This window comes from Pseudophryne corroboree, chromosome 4, assembly GCF_028390025.1.
Source record: "Pseudophryne corroboree isolate aPseCor3 chromosome 4, aPseCor3.hap2, whole genome shotgun sequence".
Lineage (NCBI taxonomy): Eukaryota > Metazoa > Chordata > Amphibia > Anura > Myobatrachidae > Pseudophryne > Pseudophryne corroboree.
In genome coordinates this window covers 584,181,457-584,206,523 of record NC_086447.1, presented here as the reverse complement: position 1 = coordinate 584,206,523, position 25,067 = coordinate 584,181,457, and the positions used below count along the sequence as shown (strand labels likewise).

The 25,067-nt window shown below is 45.8% G+C and overlaps 1 protein-coding gene across 1 annotated transcript in view; it reads left to right on the top strand.

The window, feature by feature from the left end:
- Positions 1 to 25,067, top strand: part of PLG (plasminogen) — a 189,630-nt gene that overhangs the window by 153,146 nt on the left and 11,417 nt on the right. Inside the window, exons 16-17 of the mRNA XM_063917521.1 lie at positions 7,427 to 7,567; positions 8,572 to 8,678. Of these exons, the coding sequence (XP_063773591.1) occupies positions 7,427 to 7,567; positions 8,572 to 8,678 (248 nt within the window). The remainder of the gene's footprint in view (positions 1 to 7,426; positions 7,568 to 8,571; positions 8,679 to 25,067) is intronic.

The window sequence follows — 25,067 nt, the reverse complement described above, 5'->3', positions numbered from 1 at the left end:
GCTCTGCTCGCCTAAAGGACAGCCCATATTGCCTACCAATCTAAACTGACACGCCCCCGCAACTCACACCCGCCGCTGGTTACCGCAAAAAGGGACAGATGTACTAAGCCTTGCAGAATAATAAGGTGGAGAGAAACTACCAACCAGTCAGCTCCTAACTGACATTTTTTAACACAGCCGGTAACATGTCAGTTAAAAACTGATTGGCTGGCACTTTATCTCTCTCCACTTTATCACTCCCCAAGGCTTAGTACATCTCCCCCACAGTCCGGGCCTTCTACACAGCCGGATGTCAGTCACTATAGCTGTCCACCCTTCTTAGTGTACACCTCGTCATCAGCACCTGCTGACAGAACGGGCCTCTTCCCAACCAGCTGTCAATCTCCATCAGCTGCCACTCATCAGACTGGACACCAAATCTGCTGATGTTTAAAAGCAAGAGCCCTAATAGTAACCAAAAGCCAAGACCTCCACATAAAATTAAGCCCATCATCATGACAGTATAATGAAAACTAGCCACCTTGCTGTCTACACGGTCAGCCATAAATCATAAGTATTACAATTGTATTTCTAGTTTTCTCACAAAATTCTGCAATTTTTCTTTTTTTTATGTATTTTGTGAGACAATGCATCTGATAGTGTAGGGGTGTACACACCCACACAGCACTGACCACACCCACACAGCACTGACCACACCCACACGACTCACCACACCCACACAGATTCGGGGGAGTGTACAAGGAGCAATAGGCAGATTATTGGTGGAGGATTGCTGAGGTATGTAAACACTCTCATGCAATGTAGCCGCACACAGACACAGCAGCAGGAATCATCCACAGCATTGAGCATAATTCCCATAGACATTGCTGTATAATAATTCAGAGACACGGAACACCAGTCACCAGATTACACTTCAGGAAGTATGATCTGTGATACATGTGAGCAATCCAAGTTTCCAGCAACGTTAGGGTACACTAGGGCATCTAGTGTATCTTATTTATTATAGGAAAGTGTGGCGAAGCAGGGTAATAATAGAGAGGTATAGAACTGCCACTTCCTTCCCCCTCTTGCCAGTCACCAGAGCACATAACTGTGTTAGGCAGCTGCAGCAAAGCTCACATTGTCACGTAGAGCAACTAACCGCTAACCTCAAAGCCCGCTAATCAGTGGCGTAAGTTCGCCCCAGTCGCCCGGAGGCATGATAAAATGCTGGTGCCCCCCATATACATATAGGAATATATATATATTTATATATATATATATATATATATTGTGACAAGAACACTGGGATAGTGTTTGAGGGCAGGTATATTTGTCCCAGGTTCTTGTCTTACATGTTTTAGAAAATGTTAACTTCTAGGAAAAATGCTTTTTGTTTTGTCTGAACCTTTTCAGTTTGCTGTAAAAGCTGGGTAAAGGCTCTGAGAGAGAGATAAGGCGAGTTCTAGACATTGGGCCCAGTTCGGGTCTTTGGCCTCACAGAGGGCTAATCAGGGTTTCAGCTGTGTAAGAGTGATATAGTGCTTCTAACCTGATTAGTATGGGCAGACTGCCTGGGAAGGCTGCAGGATCTGTGTGTGAGAGACACGCTTTCTGATGCAAGTAAGCTATACAGTATGTACTGAAGAACTCTGTGTTTTGTTTAGTGACAGTTAGGAATATCTTATGTTTAGTTAGTGCCGGACAGGCAAGGTATTTTTATTTTGGGGTTTGTTTTATTTTCTGTTTCAATAAAACTGGCCGGGGTCAGTTGTACCGGAAACTGGACTTGTGTTGTTCCTCAGCTGCTGCATGCTGCCATATTCCCCAGGAAAAGGCGCCTTGCACCCCTACAGTGTTACAACTTGGTGGAGAATGCGAGCACACCGTTCTGCGCATAAGTGAAAGCAGCAGCTTTGTGAGGCCTGCAGAAAACGGTGGTTTATGCAGATACAGCCCAGTGTGAAGTTACTGAGACTCACCCCTGAGGGTTTGGTATATGTCCTGGGTGAAAGCAGCTACAAAGCCGCCTGAAAAATCTGTCGACATGGAGGATCTGCTTAAAGCCTTGCTGCAAGCTACAGCGGCTCAGCAGGAGGCCAACCGACAGCAGCAGGTGGCAATGGAGGAAAATAGGAGACAACAGCAGGTGGCAATGGAGGAAAATTGGAGACTACAGCAGGAGGCCAACAGACAGCAGCAGGTGGCAATGGAGGAAAATAAGAGACAACAGCAGGCAGTTGTTGATGAACTTTACAGGCAACAGCGTCAGGATAGAGAGGCCTTAGCAGAAGTGGTGCAGAGACTTGCAGCTCGGGTTGGAGATGTGGCCGTCAGTGCTCCAACCAGCTCTAGTTCTATACGGGCCAGTCACTTCCTGCAGAAAATGACAGAGGCTGATGATGTGGAGGCCTATCTGACCACGTTTGAAAGGACTGCCGAGCGTGAGAACTGGCCGAAAGCACAGTGGGCCAGTCTGCTGGCACCTTTCCTGTCAGGTGAGCCCCAAAAAGCTTACTTTGATTTAAGCCCTGCTGAGGCTCGGGACTATGATAAACTAAAGACTGAGATCCTGACCCGCCTGGGAGTCACGCTGTCAGTACGAGCACAACGGGTGCACCGTTGGCTGTACGCCATGGAGAAGCCTCCGCGCTCCCAGATGCACGACCTTATTCAGCTAACAAAAAAATGGCTACAGCCAGAGACATTAACTGGTCCCCAGATGGTGGAAAGAGTCGTCATGGACCGCTACTTGAGATCTTTGCCCATGGTCCTGCGCAAGTGGGTGAGCCATGGAAACCCGGGTACTGCTGACCAATTAGTGGACATGGTAGAGAGGTATTTGGCAGCAGAGGAACTACTGATGACCACCCAGCAACCCATAGATCCTCGACAGCGCCCTTCAGTAAAGACTGGTAAGACTGTTCCGTGGGAAAACGTTGCTGGGCGGTTAAGAGAACGCAAGGCTGGAGAGACTGTAAACACTGGCCCTGGAAACAGGCCAATGGGGCTAGAACGGTCTATGCTGCCCAAATGGGTTGATAATCGTGTGGTTAAATGTTTTAGGTGTGGTATGCCAGGTCATGTTATTGCCAATTGCCCAGTCACGCAAGAACCCATGCAATGTGATGCTGCCTTTGAATGTCGCAGAATGTCTTTCTTTGCTAGGTTAGCCTGTACTGTGGTACCTTCACCTGAGCTGGAAAAACAAATGTGTGATGTGTTCTTAGAGGGTAACCGGGTAGAGGCCTTGCTAGATTCAGGAAGTTTAGTTACCCTCGTGAAAGCTGGGTTAGTGAACCCCTTAAAGGTCCAGCAAATACCTATTGGGGTAACTTGCATACATGGGGATACCCAACATTATGCCACTGCTGAGGTGAATATAGAAACTTGTTGTGGGTCAGCAATGGTTAAAGTGGGACTGGTCCCTACCTTGGTGCATGAGGCCATAATAGGGAGGGATTTTCCTCATTTTTGGAAACTGTGGGAATCACGGTTATCAACAGATGTGAGAAGTAAAAAGCCAGTTGATAATACCGGTGATTTTATGGATATACGTGGGTCTTCGGAACTTTCTGGCCCTTTGCCTTTTGCTAGTTTGGCTGGGGAAGTGACAGATGGGGAGTCCAGTGAGGACCCTCTTGCCGGGAACAGAGACATAGTAGTTAGAACTGAAAGCGTGCCTGACCTGGAGGTAAAGAAGGATCTGTTTGCGTCTGAACAGTTAAAGGATCCTACCTTAATAAAGGCTAGAGAGAATGTTAAGATTGTTAATGGGGAACCTGTGGTACCAGGTGACAGGGTTACGTATCCCCACATGGCCATCTGTAATGAGCTCTTGTACCACATTGTCAAAAGGGGTGAGGATGTGGTGGAACAGCTGGTAGTTCCCCAGCCTTATCGGAGAACGGTACTAGATTTAGCTCATAGTCACGTTACCGCAGGACATTTAGGGGCAGAAAAAACCACTGAAAGAGTTTTACAAAGGTTCTTTTGGCCAGGGGTTTATAAAGAAGTGTCTGAATATTGTTCTTCCTGTCCTGAATGCCAGTATCATGCCCCTAGACCCCATTTCAGGAGCCCACTAGTTCCCATGCCTATTATAGAGGTCCCGTTTGACAGAATAGCCATGGATCTCGTGGGGCCCTTGTTAAAGTCTGCTCGGGGCCATCAGTATATCCTGGTAATTATGGACTATGCCACTCGATATCCTGAGGCTGTCCCTTTACGCACTATCACAACCAAGGCGATAGCTAGGGAGCTGGTGCAGGTATTTAGTAGAGTGGGAATACCAAAAGAAATTTTGACTGACCAAGGTACTCCATTTATGTCAAGGATCATGAAAGAATTGTGCAAGTTATTTAAGGTCACTCACCTCAGGACGTCCATCTACCATCCCCAAACTGACGGGTTGGTGGAAAGGTTTAATAAAACATTAAAAAGTATGTTAAAAAAGGTTGTTGAGAGAGATGGGAAAAACTGGGATTGTTTGTTGCCCTACTTGTTAATGGCCATCAGAGAAGTTCCTCAGTCCTCTACGGGATTTTCTCCATTTGATTTGTTGTATGGTAGACACCCCAGAGGGCTGTTGGATATTGCCAAAGAGACGTGGGAAGGACAGCCCACTCCTTATAGAAGCGTTATTGAGCATGTAACACAAATGCAGGATAGGATTGCAGCCGTGGTACCTGTTGTCAGAGAGCACATGGAACAGGCCCAAAGTGCTCAACAGAGGGTCTATAACCGGAGTGCCAAGATACGGGAATTTGCTCCTGGAGATAGAGTTCTTGTTTTGGTACCCACTGTGGAAAGCAAATTCCTAGCTAAATGGCAGGGTCCATTTGAGATTAGGGAAAAAGTGAATGAGGTTAATTACAAAGTATACCAGCCGGGAAAGAGAAAACCCGAACAGATCTACCATGTTAACTTAATCAAACCCTGGAAAGATAGGTTGTCTCTGTCAGCGGAGCCTTGCCCTTCGGTGTCTTCACCCCGGTTGCTTCCCGCAGTGAAGGTGTCAGAGACATTATCAGCTGATCAGAACAATCAGGTTAAAGAATTTCTCGTCCAAAATAGGGAGGTATTTTCAGAGCTGCCTGGCCGAACGACCATAATAAAACATGACATTGTCACAGAACCAGGGGTCAGGGTTCATTTAAAGCCATATAGGATTCCTGAAGCTCAGCGAGAAGCTATTTCTAAGGAAGTTAAAACCATGTTAGAACTTGGAGTCATAGAGGAGTCTAACAGTGAGTGGTCCAGTCCCATAGTGCTCATCCCGAAGCCCGACGGTAGCATACGCTTCTGTAATGACTTTCGTAAGTTAAATGAGGTGTCCAAGTTTGACGCATACCCCATGCCCCGTGTGGATGAGCTTGTAGAAAGGCTGGGAACAGCCAGGTTTCTCACCACATTGGACCTGACCAAAGGTTACTGGCAAATACCTTTATCTGATAGCGCCAAAGAAAAAACAGCCTTTTCGGTTCCGGAGGGGCTGTACCAGTATAAGATGTTACCCTTTGGGTTGCATGGGGCTCCAGCAACCTTTCAACGGGCGATGGATAAAATTTTGAGGCCCCATAGAAAATATGCAGCTGCCTATTTGGATGATGTGGTAATTCACAGTACAGACTGGGGGTCCCATTTGGTTAAAGTACAAGCAGTACTGGACTCAATCAGAGAGGCAGGGTTAACTGCTAACCCAAAGAAGTGCTGCCTCGCAATGGAGGAGGTCAAATACTTGGGCTTCACCATAGGCAGAGGTCTGATTAGGCCCCAATTGAATAAAGTTGATGCTATTCAAAACTGGCCTCGTCCAGTGAATAAAAAACAGGTAAGGGCTTTTTTGGGAATTACTGGGTACTATAGACGGTTTATTCCTAATTTTGCGACCACAGCGGTGCCGTTGTCAGACCTTACCAAAGGGAAGCAGTCAAATGTGGTGAAATGGAACCCTGATGCAGAAAAGGCGTTCCAAGCGTTAAAAGTGGCTTTGTGTTCACAACCGGTGTTGATAACACCAGATTTTTCAAAAGAATTTGTGGTACAGACAGATGCCTCAGAGGTAGGGATAGGTGCTGTGCTGTCCCAAACCAGAGATGGGGACGAACACCCTATCATTTATTTGAGTAGGAAACTCAATGAGCATGAAAAAAGGTATGCCATTGTGGAAAAGGAGGCTTTGGCCATTAAGTGGGCACTAGATACCTTGAGATATTACCTCTTGGGTAGACAATTCAGACTAGTGACAGACCATGCCCCTTTAAAATGGATGTATGTAAATAGAGGCAAGAATGCTCGTGTAACTAGATGGTTTCTAGCGTTGCAGGACTTTAAGTTTACTGTCGAACATAGACCGGGAACACAATTGGCCAACGCAGATGCATTGTCTCGCATCTTCTGTTTGGGGGCTACAAGTGTTCCGGCCCCTAGGTCGAAACAGGGGAGGGGGATATGTGACAAGAACACTGGGATAGTGTTTGAGGGCAGGTATATTTGTCCCAGGTTCTTGTCTTACATGTTTTAGAAAATGTTAACTTCTAGGAAAAATGCTTTTTGTTTTGTCTGAACCTTTTCAGTTTGCTGTAAAAGTTGGGTAAAGGCTCTGAGAGAGAGATAAGGCGAGTTCTAGACATTGGGCCCAGTTCGGGTCTTTGGCCTCACAGAGGGCTAATCAGGGTTTCAGCTGTGTAAGAGTGATATAGTGCTTCTAACCTGATTAGTATGGGCAGACTGCCTGGGAAGGCTGCAGGATCTGTGTGTGAGAGACACGCTTTCTGATGCAAGTGAGCCATACAGTATGTACTGAAGAACTCTGTGTTTTGTTTAGTGACAGTTAGGAATATCTTATGTTTAGTTAGTGCCGGACAGGCAAGGTATTTTTATTTTGGGGTTTGTTTTATTTTCTGTTTCAATAAAACTGGCCGGGGTCAGTTGTACCGGAAACTGGACTTGTGTTGTTCCTCAGCTGCTGCATGCTGCCATATTCCCCAGGAAAAGGCGCCTTGCACCCCTACAGTGTTACAATATATATAGTTACCAAATGTCTTTTTCAAAGAAAGGACGAGGCGGCACTCCCACAAATTGAAATCAAGCTGGTGTATTTAAATAATCATCATAATCTCAGATGGGTGGATGTGCCAATTAAGGAAAAATTAATGGGCCTACCAGTTTTCTGAGGAAGTGGTTTAGGCGATTTATTGCTGAAATTAAATTTGAGCGGAAATTTTTATAAACACAATTTAATAATTCTTTCAAAAAAATATTGCATATTGCTTGAAGAAGAAAATGTAGTTTGTATATTGTGCTTATAGAGTAGTTATTTTTTTGTTATTTGTCATATATATTTAACGAATATCACAGAAGATTTGCTGCAAATGGCAACAATTAATTTACCAACAGAAAATAACTGTTTTCCTTGAATTCTGTCTCTTGATTTGTTAAACAGCTCAGACAGGCCATCATCTTATAAAGTATATCTTGGAATTCATAGAGAAACCAGCTCTGAACCTTCAAAGCAAATGAAAGATGTAGAGAAGTTATTTCTGGAACCAACAAAAGCCGATATTGCTTTACTGAAGCTGAAAAGGTAACAGGTTCTCCTACAACACTTGGGCTCTATTCAGAATTAGTGTCCATAATGTGCTGAATATTTTCGGGCAACATTGGCACATTTTTTCCCCCTCAATATTTTTCCCGCCATTAAACTTTGCTGGGACAGGGGTTGCGTTAACACACTGTCCCTTTGAAATCCCGCGGGCATTCTTTTGGGAAGTCCAAAAACAAGACCTTCCTGTTTTATTCACGCGTATGCTCCTGATGCTCTGAGAAGACATGAGCGCTGTAGCCCCCAGGTCTATTTCAACATGCATATCTGTAAGTGCCCCCTGCTTAATATAAAGATGTACCCTTTTATCCACAGAGCACTATATTACACAACTAAAATTCCAGTCAGGGCCATCTGGAACAGACAAGGGCCCGGGTCCTGGTGGGGCGTGGCAAAATCTGTGAGGCGTGGTCACTCCCCCTCCAAATATAAAATAAAAAAGTAATATGTGCTGCAAAGGGGGAACATTTGTCCCCCTCAGTAGCTGATTCCCTGCTCCTCCAACAAGTGTGGTGCAGCAAAGGGGGTAATCAGTAATCCTCCCTTGGTACCCTTGATATTAGTAATTTATATTTTAAGCATCATAAAACAACGTTATTTACTATTTACTCAATAAAAATCTATTGGTGCATGTATAAGACAGACGTCAAAGGTTTTGTATGACTTAGTATCCCTGGGTGACCCGATAAACTCTCATAATGGAATATACAGGCGCTTCTTTATTTTGTCAAGCAACGAAATTAGTTCTCTCAAGATTATTTTTGATATCTGTACTGTACAATACCTGATCATCATTAACAAAGAGAAAGCAAGTAACACACTTACATTTTACGGAACAGAGGCAGCATTGCAGTTTACAGTATGACCACCTTACTTTACGTCAATAACAAACACAGATATATTGTACATGACGTTTAAACCCAAAAGTCTGTTAAGTTATTGAGAGAAAAAAAAGAATAACACATTAAATCGTATTTCTTTTATAGCCCAGCTCTAATCACAGATGAAGTCCTGCCTGCTTGCTTGCCACCTCATAATTATGTTGTACCAGATAAGTCTGAATGTTATGTAACTGGATGGGGAGAAACACAAGGTGAGAGAATCCTCTTCTTATCCCATTTACAAATGTAAATGTATGTTACAGTATATCTAAAGATTAAAAGTTTCTTATTTCTATGTGTTAAGCAAGGGCTTAACTAGGTGTGTGCGGAGTGTGCCACTGCACATAGCGCTGCAGGATAGGGGGCGCTGTTGGCAGCACTTGCAAATTATTTGTTTTAATTACTTTCACTTGCAGCTTATCCCTTTTTGAAGCCCGGCATCCCCTGACCGCCCCTGTCTTCTTCCTCCACCCCTTTTGTCCCTAATACTTACACAGCATTCGTGAACTTAACTTGAGAGCTCTTTGTTAGTCAGTTACACTGTCCATTATTACATTTCAAGATGCTGACATACCCAGGATTCATACCCATTGCATGTGGCATTGTCAGACACTCTATTCATTGAGCTATCGGCTCTTACATAGAATGTTAAAGAATTCTAACTATTGAAATTTTCAATTACTTCAGTTACCAATGACTTGGATGTAACTGTCAACATTTTAAAAAGTAATTAGCAGCTTAGTACCTCTTCCAACACACCCATGAGGTGGCTGCCTAATGTTGTTGTTTTTTTTTTTTTTGGGGGGGGGAGGTATCGCCACCCCACCCAAATCTAAATCTGTCTGAAGATATTACATCAGTCCCACCTGCAGCATGGTTTAGCCCAGTTGCTTGCTCTTTTGCTTTACTTACAAAAATGAATCAGGCCCTCTGTGTAGACCCACACATCAATTATGTTCCTCAATTATGATGATCAATTATGTTCACATCCAGGGCCGGTGCTAGGGTGTTCGGCGCTCCCCTGCAAACTATAAATTTGCGCCCTCCCATACTTTACAAAGGGACAGTGCACATAATACCCCCTGCAGTAGTGACGCTTACACACGTAACACCCCCTGTACCAGAGACAATTACACACGTAACACCCTCTGTAGTAGTGACGCTTACACACGTAACGCCCCATGTAGTAGTGACGTTTACACACGTAACACCCCTTGGACCAGTGAAGCTTACACACGTAACGCCCCCTGTACCAGTGACGCTTAGACACATAACGGTCCCTGTACCAGTGACGCTTACACACGTAACGCTTCCTGTATCAGTGCCGCTTACACACGTAACACCCCCTGTACCAGTGACGATTAAACATGTAACACTCCCTGTACCAGTGCCGCTTACACACGTAACGCCCCCTGTACCAGTGCCACTTACACACCTAACACCCCCTGTATCAGTGACAATTAAACACGTAACGCTCCCTGTACCAGTGTCGCTTACACACGTAACGCCCCCTGTACCAGTGTCACTTACATACATAACACCCCCTGTACCAGTGCTGCTTACATACGTAATGTCCCCTGTACCAGTGCCACTTACACACGTAACACCCCCTGTACCAGTGACGATTAAACACGTAACGCTCCCTGTACCATTGACGCTTACACACGTAACGCCGCCTGCACCAGTGACGATCAAAAAGGTAACGCCCCCCTGTACCAGTGCTGCTTACACATGCAATGCCCCCTCTACGTGTGCCGCTTACACAAGTAATGCCCCCTGTATCAGTGTTGCTTATACACATTATGCTGCAGTCACACATACACACACACCACATACACATACATATATACATAGGACACACACACACATACATACTGTACATACATTACACACATAAACAGTCACACATATATACAGTATACACAGATACTATATACACATACACACATACTTACACTCACTCACTCTCTTTCCAGACACTTACCGAAAGAAGTCTGGCTGACCGGAGCTGTAGCAGCTCATCCTCCTGCTGCTGCCTGGTCCCGTCTAGCCCTGCCACTTATTCCCATCTAGCTCCGCCCCTTTTAGATCCCGCCCGGCCACTGCATTGTCACAGGGGTGGGGGAAAGGTGCAGCAGCCGGCAGCAGCAGCAGGGATGCAGAGCTGGGAGAGCGCCAGCGCCTCTCCAGCGTAGTGCCTCCCTGCACTGCATCCCTTTGATGAGCGGCTAGCTCCGGGTCTGTTCACATCAATTATGTTCTTATTTATTGTTCAGAAAACAAACTATGTTTGAAACTGGATATTATATTTATAAATTATTGATCTTAAACAAAGAAAAAAAAGGAACAAGCTCACTGCTATATACTTTTGATGTTTAGATTGGGTCCTCTGCTTCTGTTTGGTGTCCTTCAGGTAAGATGGGAAAAAATGTCCAGGTCGTAGCAGCTTGTGTGGCACACATGACGAATGCTGTTCATCTGTAGCCATTGTGTCAGGCAAGGGACATGGAAGGTACGGTGGCAGGATGATACAGCGATTTCCATTCCAACTACTGTCAGACAAGCAGATGGTACAGTACTCTACATCCTCTCCTTCTGCAACAGTGCGTCTGCTGTAGGGGGAAATAGTGGGCAGAATGGGCCCCAGGATGTTCTCGAGCCTCAGGAGGGCTGCCCTCAGTGCAGCTTCCCGATTTTCACTGGCACTGGGCTCATTTTTACCTCCTTCTGATTGATGGGCCAGCTGTTCCTCTTACTGATAATGGTCCACCATTGGATGGTCTGCAGCGTCCTAACCTCAGCTATGTCTCACTGTTATGGTCTGTTCCTCCATATCCAAGCAGCTGGGCTAACTCCCTTCGGCTCATTGTAGCTGTTGACAGTAGCTGTAAAAAAAATAAAAATAGAAAAAAAACAGAGTAAGAAAAAACACAGATGTGATTGTGTGTGTGATCAGGTCACTAGTGAATCGCTGGCAGCAAATAGTGGTGATCAAACGTGATCTCTCTTGGGAGGCTCCTTCTCCTGCGTCAGAAACAGCTTCAACTCCAGAAATGCCAGTGATATTGCTGTGCACTGGGGTTTTATGCCATGGAGAAATCAAATGTGGCATGCGGGCGGCAGTTGGTGGTGGCAGTTGGTGATGGCCGTGCTTCACATCAGCATTATCTTCCCACTCATATTACACAGGGATACATGTGGGAAATTAGTGGGATATCAGTGGGAAATGACATGTTAGCGCTGAGAAGTCATTACACCAAGAACGGGGTGATTTGGGGCATCTACTGAAATCATCTCAGTTCTGCTGCTGGACCCAGTGAGTTCAACTGTTATTGCTGCAGCCATCCCTACTCCTCCATTGGCTATCTCTGTGGCCTCTGTTGTGACAGCTGCCAACATTATATGGGATATATGTGTTTGTGTGTTCCCCATATTATACATTAGCACAGAAAAGTTATATTGCAATGTGCAGAGTTCATCCAGTATGCATGTTAGTAGAATAATCTGTGACGCAGCAACCCTCCATTCTTCAATGTAACAGAAGTATCTGCATAAGAATATAAAAAAGGGGACACACGGTAGTGAAGTACGATTACATTACATTTAATGAACGACAGAAATTAACATACTTTGAATTTACAACAACTCACATATCACAGATTGCCTGGCTGGATCCTCTACCTTTTGAATACCCCACTCACTGCTTATAACCCGTATATACTGTACCTGTTCATCTGTCTGATAACTGCACCACTCAAGGCAGTTCCATACCTTCAGACCTCGTAACATCAGCCCTTATGGCGTCATTAATTGCCCTTTCCTCAGGACCACATATTGCTGGTAAACATGGTTTTATATAATATTTGGTCTTGGGGAAAGAAGAAGTGAGCCTCCTGTACAGTGACCTTAACCTTGCATTAGGATTTGTAGTAGAAATATAGTTCAAATGTATAGCGGCACTCTGAGGACTGCTTAATTCATAAAAGAATGCAGGCAACAAGCACCATCAGCGCAGGTTAACGTTTCAGTTTAATTTGCTAAACTTTCGTCAGAACAAGTGAACCAAAAAAATTTACTTACCTACATAGAAGAAAACACCCAGTGAATATGCTGACGCGGTCTCCATGCTGGTCGCCGGGCGGGTGACATCACATGGTTGCACCATGCGCTGTCCAGCACTGCTTCCGATCCTGGCGTAGCCTAGCAACCACAAGAGTATAACTTAACAGTGTCATCACCAAGAGACAAGGAGATTGCCAGAGTGTAGATGCAGTCAATTTACCTACAATCAAAATACCGATGGTCAAAATACCGACAACCATTGACCGACGGCCAAAATCCAGACAAGGTTAAAATCCCAACATGGTCAAAATACCGACATTTAAAATACCAACAAGGTCATAATACCGACATTTAAAATGTCGACAGGTCAAGAAGTCGACATGAGTTTTTCATGATTTTTTTTTTAATTGAAACTGACTTGTTTATACTTTACCATCCCAGTGGATGTGGATGGGGAATATAATAGTGTGCCGAGCGCTCGCCATGCGAGGGGACGCGGTACACTTAAACGGTGTCCATGTTGACCTATGGCGACATACACACCAAAAAACAATGAAAAACTCTTGTCGACTTTTTGACCTGTCAACATTTTAAATGTCTGTAAGTTGACTTTGTCAGTATTTTAAATGTCGGTATTTTGACCTTGTGGGGATTTTGACCTTGTCTGGATTTTGACCGGATTTTGTTTGTAGGTATTTCATACTGATCCCCCAGAGTGCTACATATGTAATGGAAAGTAACAGTAATCTAGTCTGATATTTAAAATACTGTTACAAGCATATTATATAAACTAACAGAAGCTGCTTAAATAAATATAATACATTTTGTCATGGACAAGGGATTCCCAATTATAAAATCAGCATTACTTCCTCCCGCTGTAGCTACTTTTCAGCGGTATACTAGCACAATTCAATCTCATATGCTGTAACTGAGCCAGACATCCCAATTATAATAACTACACCTAATGGCTCACCCACTGAGCGGACGCATGTGGGAAGCCTGGAGCTGCAGCCTGGGACATTCCATATACGCATACCTTTAAGAACTGTCCATTGCCAGTTCTCATCTACAGCTGGTAATTATTTCATTTTGTGAGCCATTACAAGGATATTTGCCCAGATGAATGATTTCCACTGTACATTACCTATCCTATTCAAACTGGATTTTAGACATTTCATGTGTTTTGTGCGATTTTATTAAATTGCATTATACTATGCACCTTTTTTTCCTCTTGTTTCCATGCATCCCATTTCTGTGAAACTATTTTACTGAGGAAAGAAACACGAATGCAGGATTGCTGATGTGTCCATTTGAAAAGAAGTATCTTATTTTTTTTTGATGCGCTGGTGTGAACTAGTCTTCTTGCTTTTGGTACAACTTAAATCTGGTGGAGGGTGAGGTAAACCTCACTTAGAAGTACCGGTAACTCTAGCTGCATGATTGCGCCAAGTAACTCTGGTAACTTTTTCTTGTGGTGATAGTCCTGCACGCTGGCTTGGAGGAATTTTACACCATTTCTCCGTACAAAACAACTTCAACTCTGTTATGTTGGTGGGTTTCCTCCCATGAATAGCTCACTTCAGGTCCTTTCACAACATTTCGATTGGATTAAGGTCAGGACTTTGACTTGGCCATTCCAAAACTTTAAATGTATTCTTCTTTAACCATTCTTTGGTCAAATGATTTGTGTGCTTTGGGTCATTGTCTTGCTGCATGAGACCCACATTCTCTTGAGATGCAGCTCATGAACATGTCCTGACATTTTCCTTTAGAATATTCTGGTATAATTCTGAATTGTTTGTCCCATCAATGATGGCAAGTCGCCCTGGGTCAGATGTAGTAAAACCGTCCCAAACCATGATACCACAAAACAGGCCTAAACCATAATACCACCACCACAGATGGTATAAGGTTTCACGGATGGAGTGCAGTGTTCTGCTTTCTCCAAACTCCGCTAGGTAGCTGCAGCAGCCAGCTACTTCTCACATAGATTGCCAGGCAGCGCTGCCGCTTCCCGTCCCTTGGTACACTCTGCCCCTCCTGGCTTCCCCTTCTGTGTCCGCAGCATCTGAAGAGCTGCACTGTTTGGGCGGCAGGAGGCTGGTGGAAGCTGCTGCTCCGAAACTATGTAAATATATGCTATAGCACACACATGAACACACATAAACACACACACACCCCCTCCCCCCAGCGTATTGTGTAACGGGCTTTGCTTGGAGTAATGTGTAAAAAAGGGGCACTGTCTGGCATAATGTGTAATAGGGGGCTCTGTCTGGAGTAATGTGTAAAAGGGTCTCTGCCTGGAGTAATGTGTAAAAGGGAGCTCTGCCTGGTGTAATGTGTAAAAGGGGGCTCTACCTGGCGTAATGTGTAAAAGGGGCTCTTCCTGGCGTAATGTGATAGTGACACTGTGTTGCGTAATTTGAATAATGGAGAATACTGTGCTGTGTAATATGACCACGCTCCTTCCTCAAGAAGCCATGCTCCTATATTTGTGCCACGTGCCTTAGGCGCGCACTGTCCCTGTTTTAGTAATGGGGGTGCACAGTGGTGCAAGTATGTGGGTACGCTCGGGTACGGAGTACCCTTAAGAATTTGGCAGTGGTTACTCAGTACCACCTGCCACACACTTTGCACCCGTGACTGCCATTACCACAATTATAATGCCCCACAAAGCAACAAGACCATGGTGCTTGGCAGCATGAACGCGCCTCCCACTTTGTCAGGGTTACTGGAGCACGACGGTGACGTCATGGTGTGACATCATGCTTCCTCCTCTGGTGGCTGTGGCTGGCGTGAAGAGAGGAGCCTGATTGCACTTTCCCGCAGCGTCCCTTGCTGGGAGCAGCAGTGCAGCTGTTTCCATTTACTCGGCTCGTTTGATGCATCAGCACTGAGTGGCTTTTGTTCTTCAGACTGGGCTGCTGGGCATGTCTCTGGCATCACTGTGTGGGGTAATTCATTTCTAATATAATGTGGACACCAGGGCTGCCATCAGAAATTGTGGGGCCCGGGACTGACAAAATAGACAGGGCCCCTCCCTCCTAAAAACAAAGATTCTGCCGCACTGCTCCACCCCTATATTATGTCATACATTGTGAGTGGAGTGTTGCGGACCTACAGGAACGGTTTACAGAGATCTGATGCGGAGATAAGGCTTGTTTTAAGAAGTCCTCCATGCCCATCAGCCAACTGTTGATTCACACACTGGTGCAGTTCTACAGATATTGGTGGTAGGAGCCAGGGGTGGGCCCCTCTCTCTGTTAGGGCCCGGGACACCAGTCCCCACAGTCCCCCCCTGATGGCTGCCCTGGTGGACACTACTATATATTTCTATTATTATAGGGGTATTACTATATATTTCTATTATTATGGGGGCATTACTATATATTTCTATTGTAATGTGGACATAACTATATATTTCTGTTATACAAGGGGCACTACTACAGTATATTTCCTGTTATAATGGAGGCATTACTATGTAATGTTATTAAATTGGGGGCATTACTACATATATTTCTTATACTGGGGGTATCACTATATATTTCTATTATACTGGAGGCAGTACAATATATATTTCTAGCCTTTCCTCCAGAGTGCAAAGAAAAGGGGCTGTGTCATGTGGCAACGTCTCTAGTGTCATGTAGCCACTTCCATTAGTGGCATGTGGTCACGCCCCCTCACAACACATGACCACGCCCATTTCCGGCACTCAGTACCACTAAGAAAATATTTCTACTTGCACTACTGGGGGTGCACCAATTCTCTTTCTGCGACAGGCCACCACAATGTGTACTTACAGCTCTGGTGTTAAGTATTGCTGCTACTGTGTCCCTATAGTGTTCTGTATACCAAGTCATGCTGTGCCATATGCAAGTACCATTAGCTTCAATAATGCAACCAACAACTTATTAAACTGTACTGAAAGTGAAAGTTTGAGCTATGAATGAAAAGTTGTTACTTTGCTGCACCAGGGTAATTTCAAATTCACTTGGGTTCCGGATGATAAATCGACAGACAATAGGTCGACACCATATGGTTGACATGCATTAGGTCGACATGTACAAAAGGTTGACAGATGAAAGATCGACAGTGCTAAGGGTCGACAGGTTCAAAAGGTCGACATGCCAACGATCAACACAATTTTTGGGGGATTTTTTTCAACTTCTTCATCATTTACCATCCACGTGGACTGCGACTGGCAACAGTAACCTGTACCGAGTGCAGCGGCAGCAGAGCGAGGGACCTTGCCCGAAGCATGGCAAGCGAATCGAGCTGCAAGGGTATGCTCTTTTTCTAATTTGGCTCAGACATGGTGAAACACAGAAAATGATAAAAAAAAAAAAAACAACTTCTGTCAACTATTTCCTTGTTGACCTTTTGTAGCTGTTGACCTAATACACATCAACCTATTTATTGCCGTCAATCTTTTAATCCACACCCAATTCACTCTTAAGGGTTTTTCTAAAGTGCAGCATTAATTTATATTAAGTTCCTGTTTTATTGGCCAACTTCCTGGTAGCGAGTACTGTTACTTAGGGGGACATGTACTAAGCAGTGATAAAAGTGGAAAAGTGAGCCAGTGGAGAAGTTGTCCATGGCAACCAGTCTTTTATATAATATTTATCATTTGCATACTATAAAAATATACAGAGCAGCTGATTGGTTGCCATGAGCAACTTCTCCACTTGCTCACTTCTTCAATTTCATCACTGCTTAGTACAGTGATGGCTAACCTTGACACTCCAGCCGTTGTTGAACTACACATCCCAGCATGCCCTGCATCAGTTTTAGCATGGCCAAATAACAAAACTGTAGCAGGGCATGCTGGGATATGTACTTCAACAACAGCTGGAGTGTCAAGGTTAGCCATCACTGGTTTAGTACGTTCCCCTGAGTAGCATACCTATGTACTTTTATATCACAGATCTCCTAGTTACAGTATATTCCCATTAATGTATAAGTAGCACAGTTATTACGGCAACCTAATGTATTCTTACATATTTCTTCATTATGCCTCATTCACTGTGTCTCTACCCTACTAATTTTTTGGTCATTTCTGTACAGACTAATGTCCTACTCTTATTAATATTACAACCTGTTGTTGGCAAAAATGGACAGCTTACTTCCAAGAAACTGATTACTTTGACTGAATTTCACTTATCGTTCAAATATTTTACCTAATCCTGGGGTCAGCACCACTGGCCTGTCATTTCTGAATTTGATCTTACTATTAAAATATTGGGACCACATCTGACTTTATCAGTTTTGTGGTACTGACCCCATTATGGACTGAAGGAAACTACAGCATAGAATTAATGGTTAATATATAATTTAATAAAATTTCCACAGCACACTTGGGTGGGTACTCGAGATCCCGAACTTATGCAATCTGAGTAGATCCGGGCTTTGACTTTGATCTCCCGGCCTGCCTCAGATCCAAAAACGAGGCAAAACGTCATCCTTCCGGCTGTTGGATTTCGCGGGTTTTGGATTTGGGCACCAAGTCCTTTTGAAATCAATGGGCTGACTGCTGATTGGCTGAGAGAACCGTCTCACAGCTCTAAGCCATTTGATCCCAGCATTCTCGTCCCCACAGGCTGCTGCTGAACTTCTGAGACACACAAACCACCAGGCATGGCAGGCACTGAGATGAGCGATGTGCAAGCTGCAGCTCTTGGTCCGTCATCATCCTCCTCACAGACACCATCGTCGTGGTTAAGGGGGGTTGTGCCTGCTGTCAGTGTAACTGCACTACTACAGCTGGTATGTCTACCCACACTGCATCCGTCCCACACTGTGACCTGCACTATATCCGACCCGCAGTGTGTGTCCTTGCACTGTATCCGACCTGCACTGAAACCCACTCAATATTTATCTGTGTGCCCAAATGTATTCCGCACTGCACTACACACTGTATCCAGCACTGATTTTATGGTTGCGGAAATTTTGGAGCTTCTCAACAAAAAGGCTTATTAATGGGGGTATTATATGGGCACAGAGTGCCAATCATCAGTGGCCCAGGTCCCCAGGAGGGAGGTAGATATTCTATATGTATAGCTTTCACAGAAAACTTATTTTAGAGTATTTTCAAACAGAAATGAGATGTTTCCAAATTCTGATGACTATTCTAGAAATACCCACTTATATGAATGTTAGGTATTATATCTGCTTTATTAGATATAATTATGTTCAATATAACTTTACATCTAGTTGGTACTTCTATCACTTGGGAATTGTGAATCTTATTTAGCTGACTTGTTTTTATATTTTTTTGATAAATATGTTTCCTATGGCAGATACACTAGTTCCTGTATCTCTGTTGATTCCTGGATAGTAAAAATCACTCATAATGAGGAATGAGTATGTCTTTGCTGCACTTAGATTTTTTTATTTGCATTAATAGCATAGGTGCGCGCAGGGGGCTGCCTGGTGCGCACAGGCACCCCCTAATGTCTGGCACCCCGATCTCACATGCCTGATGCAGCGATCGCCGAGCAGGCTGATTACTGTCCCCTCTGCGCTGCACCCTGTCAGGACTGCATTACTGACCGGACGCAAGAGTTAATCAAGGGTGCCACTGCCACCGGCTTTCAAACTCTCGGCTCCACCTCCATGTACAAAAACAGTGTGATGTGATAACGTCATCCTGCTCGCACTCCCACCCATCACACCCGCCACATGCCCATCTCTCTCCTTCTATGCTATGCCAACACCAGCCACTGATGAGGATCAGCATGCAGCCAGCGTTCCTCTTAGGAAGACAAATTCAATACTGGCAGGCAGTCAGCAGCAACATTGACTCGTCACTCGTTTCTCTAACCTCCTAGTGGATGCTGGGAACTCCGAAAGGACCATGGGGAATAGCGGCTCCGCAGGAGTCTGGGCACAACTAAAAGAAAGCTTTTAGACTACCTGGTGTGCACTGGCTCCTCCCACTATGACCCTCCTCCAAGCCTCAGTTAGATTTTTGTGCCCGGCCGAGCTGGATGCACACTAGGGGCTCTCCTGAGCTCTTAAAAGAAAGTATATTTTAGGTTTTTTATTTTACAGTGAGACCTGCTGGCAACAGGCTCACTGCGACGAGGGACTAAGGGGAGAAGAAGCGAACCTACCTGCTTGCAGCTAGCTTGGCCTTCTTAGGCTACTGGACACCATTAGCTCCAGAGGGACCGACCGCATGGAACTGGCCTTGGTGTTCGGTCCCGGAGCCGCGCCGCCGTCCCCCTTACAGAGCCAGAAGCAAGAAGAAGTCTGGAAAATCGGCGGCATGAAGACTTCTGTCTTCTCCAAGGTAGCGCACAGCACTGCAGCTGTGCGCCATTGCTTCTTATACACACTTCACACTCCGGTCACTGAGGGTGCAGGGCGCTGGGGGGGGGGGGGGCGCCCTGAGCAGCAATAAAAACACCTTGGCTGGCAAAACAATCACAATATATAGCCCCAGAGGCTATATATGTGATAATTACCCCTGCCAGAATCCTTAAAAAAGCGGGAGAATAGTCCGCGAAAAAGGGGCGGAGCTATCCCCCTCAGCACACTGGCGCCATTTTTCCCTCACAGTTCCGCTGGAAGGAAGCTCCCTGGCTCTCCCCTGCAGTCTACACTACAGAAAAAGGGTAAAAAAGAGAGGGGGGGCACTAAATTTAGGCGCAGTAAATATTATAGCAGCTATAGGGGACATAATTCAGTTAGTCCCTGCAGTATATAGCGCTCTGGTGTGTGCTGGCATACTCTCTCTCTGTCTCCCCAAAGGGCTTCTGTGGGGTCCTGTCCTCTGTTTAGAGCATTCCCGGTGTGTGTGCGGTGTGTCAGTACGGCTGTGTCGACATGTTTGAGGAGGAAAATTATGTGGAGGTGGAGCAGATGCCTGTAGAAGTGATGTCACCCCCTGCGGGGCAGACACCTGAGTGGATGGTTTTATGGAAGGAATTACGTGCAAGTGTCGACTCCTTACACAGGACAGCCGGCTTCTCAGCTTGTGCCTGCCCAGGTGTCTCAAAGGCCATCAGGGGCTCTAAAACGCCCGCTACCTCAGATGGCAGACCCAGATGTCGACACGGATACTGATACCAGTGTCGACGACGATGAGTCTAATCTAATGTCCACTAAGGCCATTCGCTGCATGATTGAGGCAATGAAAGAGGTGTTAAACATTTCAGATTTAAACTAGGGATGTGCACTTGAAATTTTTCGGGTTTTGTGTTTTGGTTTTGGGTTCGGTTCCGCGGCCGTGTTTTGGGTTCGACCGCGTTTTGGCAAAACCTCACCCGAATTTTTTTTGTCGGATTCGGGTGTGTTTTGGATTCGGGTGTTTTTTTCAAAAACCCTAAAAAACAGCTTAAATCATAGAATTTGGGGGTCATTTTGATCCCAAAGTATTATTAACCTCAAAAACCATAATTTCCACTCATTTTCAGTCTATTCTGAATACCTCACACCTCACAATATTATTTTTAGTCCTAAAATTTGCACCGAGGTCGCTGGATGACTAAGCTAAGCGACCCTAGTGGCCGACACAAACACCTGGCCCATCTAGGAGTGGCACTGCAGTGTCACGCAGGATGGCCCTTCCAAAAAACACTCCCCAAACAGCACATGACGCAAAGAAAAAAAGAGGCGCAATGAGGTAGCTGTGTGAGTAAGCTAAGTGACCCTAGTGGCCGACACAAACACCTGGCCCATCTAGGAGTGGCACTGCAGTGTCACGCAGGATGGCCCTTCCAAAAAACACTCCCCAAACAGCACATGACGCAAAGAAGAAAAAAAGAGGCGCAATGAGGTAGCTGTGTGAGTAAGATAAGCGACCCTAGTGGCCGACACAAACACCTGGCCCATCTAGGAGTGGCACTGCAGTGTCACGCAGGATGGCCCTTCCAAAAAACACTCCCCAAACAGCACATGACGCAAAGAAGAAAAAAAGAGGCGCAATGAGGTAGCTGTGTGAGTAAGATAAGCGACCCTAGTGGCCGACACAAACACCTGGCCCATCTAGGAGTGGCACTGCAGTGTCACGCAGGATGGCCCTTCCAAAAAACACTCCCCAAACAGCACATGACGCAAAGAAGAAAAAAAGAGGCGCAATGAGGTAGCTGTGTGAGTAAGATAAGCGACCCTAGTGGCCGACACAAACACCTGGCCCATCTAGGAGTGGCACTGCAGTGTCACGCAGGATGGCCCTTCCAAAAAACACTCCCCAAACAGCACATGACGCAAAGAAGAAAAAAAGAGGCGCAATGAGGTAGCTGTGTGAGTAAGATAAGCAACCCTAGTGGCCGACACAAACACCTGGCCCATCTAGGAGTGGCACTGCAGTGTCACGCAGGATGGCCCTTCCAAAAAACACTCCCCAAACAGCACATGACGCAAAGAAGAAAAAAAGAGGCGCAATGAGGTAGCTGTGTGAGTAAGATAAGCGACCCTAGTGGCCGACACAAACACCTGGCCCATCTAGGAGTGGCACTGCAGTGTCACGCAGGATGGCCCTTCCAAAAAACACTCCCCAAACAGCACATGACGCAAAGAAAAAATAAAGAAAAAAGAGGTGCAAGATGGAATTGTCCTTGGGCCCTCCCACCCACCCTTATGTTGTATAAACAGGACATGCACACTTTAACCAACCCATCATTTCAGTGACAGGGTCTGCCACACGACTGTGACTGAAATGACGGGTTGGTTTGGACCCCCACCGAAAAAGAAGCAATTAATCTCTCCTTGCACAAACTGGCTCTACAGAGGCAAGATGTCCACCTCATCATCATCCTCCGATATATCACCGTGTACATCCCGCTCCTCACAGATTATCAATTCGTCCCCACTGGAATCCACCATCTCAGCTCCCTGTGTATTTTGTGGAGGCAATTGCTGCTGGTCAATGTCTCCACGGAGGAATTGATTATAATTCATTTTAATGAACATCATCTTCTCCACATTTTCTGGAAGTAACCTCGTACGCAGATTGCTGACAAGGTGAGCGGCGGCACTAAACACTCTTTCGGAGTACACACTTGTGGGAGGGCAACTTAGGTAGAATAAAGCCAGTTTGTGCAAGGGCCTCCAAATTGCCTCTTTTTTCCTGCCAGTATAAGTACGGACTGTCTGACGTGCCTACTTGGATGCGGTCACTCATATAATCCTCCACCATTCTTTCAATGGTGAGAGAATCATATGCAGTGACAGTAGACGACATGTCCGTAATCGTTGTCAGGTCCTTCAGTCCGGACCAGATGTCAGCATCAGCAGTCGCTCCAGACTGCCCTGCATCACCGCCAGCGGGTGGGCTCGGAATTCTGAGCCTTTTCCTCGCACTCCCAGTTGCGGGAGAATGTGAAGGAGGAGATGTTGACAGGTCGCGTTCCGCTTGACTTGACAATTTTGTCACCAGCAGGTCTTTGAACCCCAGCAGACTTGTGTCTGCCGGAAAGAGAGATCCAAGGTAGGTTTTAAATCTAGGATCGAGCACGGTGGCCAAAATGTAGTGCTCTGATTTCAACAGATTGACCACCCGTGAATCCTTGTTAAGCGAATTAAGGGCTCCATCCACAAGTCCCACATGCCTAGCGGAATCGCTCCCTTTTAGCTCCTCCTTCAATGCCTCCAGCTTCTTCTGCAAAAGCCTGATGAGGGGAATGACCTGACTCAGGCTGGCAGTGTCTGAACTGACTTCACGTGTGGCAAGTTCAAAAGGTTGCAGAACCTTGCACAACGTTGAAATCATTCTCCACTGCGCTTGAGACAGGTACATTCCACCTCCTATATCGTGCTCAATTGTATAGGCTTGAATGGCCTTTTGCTGCTCCTCCAACCTCTGAAGCATATAGAGGGTTGAATTCCACCTCGTTACCACTTCTTGCTTCAGATGATGGCAGGGCAGGTTCAGGCGTTTTTGGTGGTGCTCCAGTCTTCTGTACGTGGTGCCTGTACGCCGAAAGTGTCCCGCAATTCTTCTGGCCACCGACAGCATCTCTTGCACGCCCCTCTCGTTTTTTAAATAATTCTGCACCACCAAATTCAAGGTATGTGCAAAACATGGGACGTGCTGGAATTTGCCCATATTTAATGCACACACAATATTGCTGGCGTTGTCCGATGCCACAAATCCACAGGAGAGTCCAATTGGGGTAAGCCATTCCGCGATGATCTTCCTCAGTTGCCGTAAGAGGTTTTCAGCTGTGTGCGTATTCTGGAAACCGGTGATACAAAGCGTAGCCTGCCTAGGAAAGAGTTGGCGTTTGCGAGATGCTGCTACTGGTGCCGCCGCTGCTGTTCTTGCGGCGGGAGTCCATACATCTACCCAGTGGGCTGTCACAGTCATATAGTCCTGACCCTGCCCTGCTCCACTTGTCCACATGTCCGTGGTTAAGTGGACATTGGGTACAACTGCATTTTTTAGGACACTGGTGAGTCTTTTTCTGACGTCCGTGTACATTCTCGGTATCGCCTGCCTAGAGAAGTGGAACCTAGATGGTATTTGGTAACGGGGGCACACTACCTCAAGAAATTGTCTAGTTCCCTGTGAACTAACGGCGGATACCGGACGCACGTCTAACACCAACATAGTTGTCAAGGCCTAAGTTATCCGCTTTGCAACAGGATGACTGCTGTGATATTTCATCTTCCTCGCAAAGGACTGTTGGACAGTCAATTGCTTGGTGGAAGTAGTAAAAGTGGGCTTACGACTTCCCCTCTGGGATGACCATCGACTCCCAGCAGCAACAACAGCAGCGCCAGCAGCAGTAGGCGTTACACGCAAGGATGCATCGGAGGAATCCCAGGCAGGAGAGGACTCGTCAGAATTGCCAGTGACATGGCCTGCAGGACTACTGGCATTCCTGGGGAAGGAGGAAATTGACACTGAGGGAGTTGGTGGGGTGGTTTGCGTGAGCTTGGTTACAAGAGAAAGGGATTTACTGGTCAGTGGACTGCTTCCGCTCTCGCCCAAAGTTTTTGAACTTGTCACTGACTTATTATGAATGCGCTGCAGGTGACGTATAAGGGAGGATGTTCCGAGGTGGTTAACGTCCTTACCCCTACTTATTACAGCTTGACAAAGGCAACACACGGCTTGACAAATGTTGTCCGCATTTCTGGTGAAATACTTCCACACCGAAGAGCTGATTTTTTTGGTATTTTCACCAGGCATGTCAACGGCCCTATTCCTCCCACGGACAACAGGTGTCTCCCCGGGTGCCTGACTTAAACAAACCACCTCACCATCAGAATCCTCCTTGTCAATTTCCTCCCCAGCGCCAGCAACACCCATATCCTCCTCATCCTGGTGTACTTCAACACTGACATCTTCAATCTGACTATCAGGAACTGGACTGCGGGTGCTCCTTCCAGCACTTGCAGGGGGCGTGCAAATGGTGGAAGGCGCATGCTCTTCACGTCCAGTGTTGGGAAGGTCAGGCATCGCAACCGACACAATTGGACTCTCCTTGTGGATTTGGGATTTCGAAGAACGCACAGTTCTTTGCGGTGCTTTTGCCAGCTTGAGTCTTTTCAGTTTTCTAGCGAGAGGCTGAGTGCTTCCATCCTCA